At 42.8% G+C, this 8,848-nt stretch overlaps 1 protein-coding gene across 1 annotated transcript; it reads right to left on the bottom strand.

Moving 5' to 3' along the window:
• Positions 1-2,257: 2,257 nt before the first annotated feature.
• On the bottom strand, positions 2,258-3,787 carry LOC149202483 (uncharacterized). The gene is made up of 2 exons (XM_089399996.1): positions 2,525-3,787; positions 2,258-2,400 (listed from the first exon to the last, which is right to left on the bottom strand). Exon 1 carries the CDS (start codon positions 3,742-3,744, stop codon positions 2,770-2,772), a length of 975 nt encoding a protein of 324 aa, XP_089256122.1. The 5' UTR covers positions 3,745-3,787; the 3' UTR covers positions 2,258-2,400; positions 2,525-2,769.
• Positions 3,788-8,848: the final 5,061 nt, after the last annotated feature.

Here is an 8,848-nt window from a genome sequence, read left to right as displayed (position 1 = left end):
TCTTGGTTGCGAACAGAATTCATCAACAGTCCTCTTCTAGGACATCCATCTACCTACAAATCATGAACTCAAGAGGATGACCAAACTGCCCTGCAACGTTCTATTGCTCCTCTTGACATTATGCAATGTTGATGATAATTTTCTCCGTAGGGTGTACTACTGCAGAATCTTCCCACTGGTTAGGCCTTCTAACATGCCACGTCAGCCCTACCGCTTGGCTCCTACAGTCCTCCAAATATGTCCATCCATCTGATCAAACTAGGATCCAACACCTGCTTTCTCAAGGGTTGGTGCAAACTATTGTAGGTTTGGTATACCTGGTTAGGGTTCTTGACAAGCTACAACACTAGTCCTTTTCTCCAACCAAACCTCTTCTACAGTTGCGGCCTCCTTCTAACTTTTGTCCACAATTCCTTACTAATCTGGGCTAATTCCATCCCCAAACAAGCCCTATGCATACCTTGTTTCAAGGAGAAAATCCCAACATAATTCCTCTCAGTCTTTCGGCCCCTTGACTAAGGAGAACTAGGCCTACGGTTCAACAGAATTAGCCTCACAGGCTGCGGCCTCCTTGTAGAAGAAATAATCCACCCAAATCATACCAAGAACACCATCAAAACTGCCCCTTGAGCCAGCGGTTGCATTTGCTGCAATTTGATCCTTAGAAAAGACAAAGACAGGCCTAAAACAAAACCATAAACCCCACGCACTTTTCTCCTCTCTTCTTGTGGCTGCCTCAGTGAAGTCTGTCCACAGAAACACTTCAAAATAGATCCCAAAACCCTCCACAAGTCATCCTCTATCCTCGGCCCTGCTACAAGGTAAACTAGGCTTCCAAATAGTCACAAAGAGACTCAACTAGCCCTCTTCCTCTTCACTGGAAACTGCCTCCAACCTGCGGCCCAAAACAGAGGTCTCCTTCTCTAATGCGAGTGCCCTTTCGATCCTCAAGGATGTGTGAATATGCCTCGCACAAGTCCTCCTTTTATAGGATACACAAGGGCTCTAACGAATTCTTCTAAGGTGGCTTGACAACTCATCATGTGGCTTGTCCAACTCAAGCCTACATGAAACCCAACCCACAAGCCCACCTTCTAACTTCAAAAATTAATATCTCTTCAACGACAACTCGAAATTAGACAATTCTCGATGCATTGGATTCATCTCGTCATCTACTATCATCCTCATCCATCACATGTCGCAATCTCGTCACAGTTTTGGCCCAACAACATTGGGTGTAAAACCCCAGGCTTGGGTTTCAAGCCCACAAGTGACTTTTGTGGCGATCCAACCTCCAATCCCCGAACCCTCGGGCTTGGAGTACCTCCCAAGCTACAAAAATCAACACTCCCTCTTAGCAAGGGAGGTACTTCCAAGACTAGGAAGTAACAATCATCCTCCATTGACACTAGCCTATCTGGCATCCATCACTGCAGCATACTCTGTAGAATGAACCTTGCAATCTCAGTAGTGCCCCTGCCTCATCACATCTGAACCTGAAGATCTCAAACCTCCATAGGGTTGCTCCCAATGTTGCACACATCGCGATCGGGATTTAATCGGCGCCGGGAAAAAAGCGGAAAAAATCGTTAAAATCGGGAAAAAATTGGAAAAAAGCGGGAAAAAATCGTTTGGCACAAAAATATTCTTTTTTTTTCAATTTTTTTCAATTTTTTTAATATCTAAACCATCTACAACATAAACTAAATACATTGACACATAAATATGATAAAAAAACTAATATATAAGATGTTCAATATCATTTCTAGCGCTAAAATCACACATAACATTGAATCATGTCCTGAATAGTAAGTCCTGAGTCCCAAGTCCAACTCAGCCTCAAAATATCAACAAAAAATATGATAATGTATCTCATCATGTCATAATGTCATATACAATAAAATGAAAGTCTAATCCTATTGATTTCCTCTGCCCCTCTTGCGAGAAAATGGCACAACTTTCTCTTTCCCTCTAGATGTAGAAGCTGGTGCCTGTGGTGGTGGAAATGGCAGTGGAGTCTGACGTGCTCTAGAAGCTGAAGAACTAGTAGTAGCAGCTACAGGAGGCTGAGGTGGACGGAGACCACGTCCTCTACTGGTGGTAGTGGTAGCCCGGGTAGCCCGGGTAGGCGGTGTCACCTCCTCCTCCTGCTCCTCCAACTCCTCCTCCTCCTGCTCCTGCTCCTGCTCCTGCTCCTCCTCCTCCTCCCCCTCATCCTGCTCTAACCAATCCTCAGTGGGATCCATGAGAGGCCTCTCGGTCTCAACCCTCCATTCAACAGTGGTGTCAATCCCATCCAATGAGATGGCTTCCGTATCAGGTGTCTTCTCTAGTTGTTTCACCCACAATCGAAGATTGTAGTAGACATAGACCATGTCATTAAGTCTATGGGACTCCAACCTGTACAAAGTTCATGAAATAATAAATTAATAATTAATATTATAAAAAAAATATTGTTTAAAACTTTAATGAATTCAAAAATTTATTTGGAAATTTGCAATATTTTAAATGTTTAAGTGTTAACCTATTGCGCTTCTTGTTGTGTATTTTTTCAAATACACTCCAATTGCGCTCACATCCCGAGGAGCTGCATGTTTGGCTGAGGATCCGCACGGCAAGATTTTGCAAAAGGGGTACTCTGCCACCATACATCTTCCACCATGCGTCTACAACAAAATTACAAAGAAAATTTTAAATAAACATAAGAAAAAAATGGAATTTGAAGAAACAATGAAATTTGAAACAAAGTTACAAAGTACATACTACAAACTAAAAAATACCTGGCATTTTAACCGTCCTATCAATGACAGCCATCTCAAAGCCAAATGTGCCAGCTGACAACTTATATTGCTCAATTTGTCTAGAGACCTCCATACGTTCTTCTGAAGTTCTCACCATCTTCTGGACACAGGTTAATAATCCTTCCACGACCTCAACATTAAAATTAAACCCACATGCATAAGAAAATGCAGGGTTCAGGAAAAGGCCAGCAGCATGAATGGGACGATGGAGTGTGTTGTTCCATCGCTCATCAATGACGTTCCATAGAAGGAGTTGTCTCTGGAACCCATCATCTCCCTTGTCATCATAGTAGGACCGAATGGCTTCTTTGGCCCTATCCATGGCTTCATACAAATAGCCCATTGCGGGCTTCTCACCATCAACCAACCGAAGAACCTTTACCAAAGGTTCTGTAACAGCGCACACCTCCTGCACTCCCGCCCAGAAGTCCTCCTGGTATGAAACTAGTCTGCAGACGGCCTCTCCTTCTGGTTTGCGGCTCATTGTCGAAGCACGCCACTCCTCTGAAAGAAACATTCTCTTCAAATCCCACATAGAATTCAAGAGGGATTGAAGAGATATGAAACTCGTCGCAAACCGTGTAATGGCGGGGCGCACCAACTCTTTGTTGTTGGTGCATTTTCTCATCAAGCTAAGCACAGATGTGTGATTGTAAATAAATTTTGTGATGCTTTTTGATGAGTCAACAACCTCTTTGACAAAGGGAATTTTCCCAATGTCCTCTAACATCAAATCAATACAATGGGCAGCACAAGGTGTCCAAAATAAAGTAGGATGCCTGTCCATAAGCATTCTACCAGCAGCAACATAATTTGCAGCATTGTCCGTTATGACTTGGACAACATTTTCTGCACCCACCTCCAAAATAAACACATCCAGCAAATCACATAAATTTTTTGCATCTTTGATTTGATGAGTTGCATCAACAGATTTGATAAACATAGTCCCCAAGGGACAACTAACCAAGAAGTTTACAAGGGTTCTCCCCTTTTGGTCAGTCCAACCATCTGACATAACAGTGCATCCTGTTTGTGCCCATGATGCCCTAAAATCCTCCAATCTTTGGGTGCAGTCACGCTTTTCATCTTGAAGAAGCCGGCCTCTGAAATCATGAAGAGAAGGGAGTTTGTACCCCGGGCCAACACTGGCAACAGCATCAAGAGTAGGTTGGAAAAATGGATTATTCCTTATAATGCTGAAAGGAATATCACTCCAGAGGAGAAATTTTGTCATCAACTTGTCAGCTTTTTCTTTTTCAGTTCTTTTTAGCATTGAACCAATAGTTGGTTGTGAACCAGGTGTGGTTCGAGGAACAAAATATGATGATGCAGCTACCGGATTGACTGACGCTGCAGTAGAACCTGTGCCACTTGGCCCACTTCCTTCAACTGACCTTTTTAGTTGCCTTTTGAGTTCTTCTTTGGCGTCTCTAGTGTGCTCTAATTCTCCCAATGCTCTCATGGCTTTTTGGATAATTTCAGCATTTGTCTTTAGACAGGGCACCACATCACGTCCAGGGATTTGTGCAAGGTGGAACTTCAACCTGTACACCCCCCCGAATATTTCCTTTCCACACAACTTGCAATACAAGTTTTGTCTATCATTCGGAGTTTTAGGGTCACCATATTCCCAGAAAGGATCCAATTTCCTTGGCATGTTTGTTTTTGAATTTTGAATTTGCAAACCTATGGAAAAATAAGGATTAGGAAATAGGAATTTAGGATTACATAAATGATAATAGTAAATACAAATTACAATTTAGCATTTGCAAAATTACAAGCTAATTATTTCCAAAATCCCAATTTCTAAACCCAAGTTACCCAACCAAATGCCAAAAAACAATGAAAAATCAAAAAAAATAAACAATGTTTAAAGAAAATGAGAAAATAAAAATCAAAAATTGGTTCTCATAGTCATAACAAATAACCCATCCCAAATCAATGAAAAATTTCCAAAAATTCTTTAAAAACAATGAAAAACAAAGTTTTTATAGAACCAAAACAAAAAAAAATTAATCTACATACCTGGTTTATGGACAAATTGGCGATCTTGGCTTGGATTCCTCCTAAAATCGCTTCGATTCGCTCCCACAACCGACGGCAACCCTCTCCCTCACTTCTTCTCCTTCTCCTCCGCGGCGGACTGCTGAATGAATAAAAAAAAATTCGTTTTTTCCATATAAAACCCCGCTGCCTGCGCCTCTGGCGATTTTAACGGAAAAAATCGCGATTTTTTCGATAAAAATCGCTATAAAAAAAAGGGGGCGATTTTTTGGATAAAAATCGCGCTTTGAATCGGCGATTTTAAAAAATCGCGATTTTACGATTTAATCGCGATTTTATCGCGATGTGTGCAACACTGGTTGCTCCCTTTGAGGCTAGACTCCCCTTGAGCCTACACAATCTCCATTGGCTCAGTCTTGCAAGCACTCATCCTCCTGCATCAAATACCATTTGTGCAAATCCCTCCAATATTGGATATGCAACTTCACGATCCGATGAAGACTCTAGCCTGCCAAATTGTAGTCAATCACATGAAGCCATCTTGATCAACCTGATCTCGTCCAAGCCAAAGAAACCCTCGAATTGTCCCAACCATCCATGGCAAGTCAAAGGAAGTCCACAATCAACAACTTGCCCTACAACAAATTGTTGTTTACTAGGCTCACCACCAATCCACCAAAACTCCCAGCCAATCTTGTTGCCAAGCCAGTCAAGACCACATCTCCATGCCTTCAGTTGAACCCTTTGCTCCATGATCTAGACACCCACAACTCCCTCTGAGTTGCTTCGTGTGCACACTATGATTCACTGTGCTTCAACGTAGCTGAGATACACTTTGATACCATGTTGTTTTTCCATGATCTTGCTATCTGGGATAGAATCTTAAATCTCTGACGCTACCAAACCAAGAATCACAACAAAGCTACTTTGCACAGTGGAATATAAACAAAAGTAAATCTACTAGTGCAGAAAATATAGACAACTTTTTACAATTTTGTACAATAACCCAACTTCGTTATATTAATCCAACTGAATAATACAACAGTCTAGGGCTCCCGTACCAGGGATAATGGCCCTCATACGTCCACTAGTACAAGAATACAACACTGGGGCTTGGTGCTATACAAAACTGGGGCTTAGTGTTATACAAAACTGGGCCTTGGTGTTAGTCCATTGACAACCAATCTTCCCTCAACAAGATACTCTGACCATCTAACTATTGCATACTCTCTCAGCTCCTCTCGGTCGTACCCTGTGCCTACCCAATCCTTCACGTTCCAATCTGCAACACTCTCTCTATCAACAATCCAAGTCCATCTGGCCACTGAACCTCGGCTATCCAATCTGCTCACTAGTTGTGCCATAGTCCATCAAGGGAACAACACATTGAGACTCTTGTTGAGTTGTTCACAACACTGTTTGTGAACAACTCACAACTTCCCACTGCTTCTCCTCAACCACTGAGGGACTTCAGTGCACTATGGTCTTCCTGTGTTGCGCCAATGAAGACCAACATAGGGCACTAAGGGTTGCCACCTATCACTTCAAGATGTCCATCTCCTACAATGAACATGGGCAAGGAGGACTGCCCATCATCTATTGTAGAAGTCCTTCTCCATGCACAAGCCTAGGGTTGTTCAACTACTCCTCTGGCTGATCAAACCTTGATCTCACCTTCTGCCACTCTAGCAACTACCTAAGTCCATCAAGGTGTTGCACACCACGCTCCAACTTGGGCACTATCACGTTGTCCTCGAGCAAACTATAAATGCCCAATCCAATGTCTATACTCAGTCCACTCTCACGCTACCCTCCAACAGACCATGAGTGACCAAGCCTCGTTGTAGCATCTGCCTCTAGTTAGGGAATCCAACACCTATGAAGCCCTTCCTCGTGGCTGCCAATAGACTTCACGAACAGTACTCTTCTAGGACATCCATCTACCTGCAAATCATCAACTCAAGAGGATGACCAAATTGCACTCCAACATTTTGTTGCTCCTCTTGACATTGTGAAATGTTGATGATGATCTGCTCCTTAGGGTGTACCACTGTAGAATCTACCCACTGGTTAGGCCTCCTAACATGCCACATCATCCCTACCTCTTGGCTCCTACAGTCCTCCAAATATGTCCATCCATCTTATCAAACTAGGATCCAACACCTTCTTTATCAAGGACTAGTGCAAACTTCTGTAGGTTTGGTATACCTGGTTAGGGTTGTTGACAAGCTACAACAACACTCCTTTTCTCCACCCAAACCTCTTCTATAGCTACGGCCTAATTCTTCTAACTTTTTTCCACAATTCCCTACTGATTAGGGTTATTTCCATCCCTAAACATGCCCTACGCATATCATGTTTCAAGGAGAAAAGCCCAGCACACTGCCTCTCAGTCTTTCACCCCCTTGACTAGGGATAATTGGGCCTGCGATTCAACAGAATTAGCCTCACAAGCTGTGACCTCCTTGTAGAAAAAAGATACACCCAAATCACGCCAAGAACACCATCAAAATTGCCCCTTGAGCCAGCGATTGCCTCTGCTGCAATTCGATCCTTAGATAAGACAAAGACAAGCCTAAAGCAGACCCATAAACCCGACGTACTTGTATCCTATCTTGTTGTGGCTGCCTCAGTGAAGTATGTCCACAAGAAACACTTCAAAATAGATCCCAAAACACTCCACAAGTCATCCTCTATCCTCGGTCATTCTACAAGGTAAACTAGGCTTCCAAACAGTCACAAAGAGGCTCAACTAGCCCTCTTCCTCTCTACTGGAAAATGCCTCGAAACTGCGGCCCAAAATAGAGGTGACCTTCTCTAATGCGAGCGCCCTTTTGATCCTCAAGGATGAGTGAAAATGCCTCACACAAGTCCTCCTATTATGGGATACACAAGAGGTCCAACCAGTGTTGTGGGGGAGCGCCCCCTCCCCCTCTCGATCCCGCTCCCAATCCACGCTCCGGACGAGAGCGACTCGAGAGCGCGCTCCCTAAAAAAAAATTGCGCTCCCTGGTTTTTTTCGAATCGATAGAGGGAGCGTCACTCCGGGAGCGGTCGGGGAGCAATCACTCCCGACTGCTCCCGAGTTATAAAAATCGCTCCCGACGACGGTGAGCGACACTCGAAAAAAACACGCGTAACAATTTTAAAAAAAAATTGTCGGAAAATAAAATATTTAAATAAAAGTAAAGATTAAAAAAAATGATGGGTATGAAAATAAATTGAGGGAGAGAGGGTAGGAAGGGGGTAAAGAATATAAATAGACCCTCCCTCATATTCATTTCATCATTGTTTGAGAGTGAAAGTGAGAGCAAGAGAGTGAGGAGCAAGGAGAGAGCAAGAGAGAGCAAGAAGCAAGGAGCAAGCAAAGATTGAAGAGCTTGCAAGGGGAGATTGGAGGCCAAAGAGGTAGGCTCTACACTCTGTTCTAGCAATTTTTTTTTAATGTTCATTCCTAAATAAATAAGTAAATTTTTTTCTCTATTTCCCATTCCATTTTTTTGCAGATTTGAAACTTCAAATTTCAAACATCATGGTTATATTTCTTGGCATTTTCTTCTTGGTTCCTTTTTTGGTTATTATGGTGTTGGAGAGTAGAAAAATGAGGGTTGAAAATGAAAAAGGGGGTCATAGTGGATTTGATGAAAACCCTGGTGAAGAGGCGCTGGAGGAGAGTGAACATGAGTCAACTCAAAAAACTAAACAAGACCAAACCCCATTGTGGAAATATGTTAATAGGCCTGAAGCAGGGAAAGGGAGTGGAACCACTAAATTTCATTGCCCCATTGCAACAATAATTACACAGGTTCATACACCGGTGCCAGAAATCACCTCTGCGGGAAAGGCCATGGATGAAGATAAACAAATAGGAATCAAAACTTGTACAGGTGTGTCAGCAACAGATAGAGCCAAATACATAAGGCAAGAGGAGGAAGCCCAATACAAATCTAAAAAATCAAAGGGTTTCTTTGAACCAAGCTCACAATCACATGCACAAAGAACTCCTTCAGCATCCTCCCAAGGCAGTGAATATGGAGGCATAG

The sequence above is a fragment of the Pinus tabuliformis genome, chromosome 2_1 (assembly GCF_031772625.1).
Source record: "Pinus tabuliformis cultivar Carrire ecotype Pingquan chromosome 2_1, CPIR1, whole genome shotgun sequence".
Lineage (NCBI taxonomy): Eukaryota > Viridiplantae > Streptophyta > Pinopsida > Pinales > Pinaceae > Pinus > Pinus tabuliformis.
This window is presented reverse-complemented; position numbering and strand designations above follow the sequence as displayed.

Excerpts from the sequence above, each read along its gene's own strand:
- LOC149202483 (XM_089399996.1), bottom strand. The coding sequence starts at position 3,744 with ATGTTTATCAAATCTGTTGATGCAACTCATCAAATCAAAGATGCAAAA.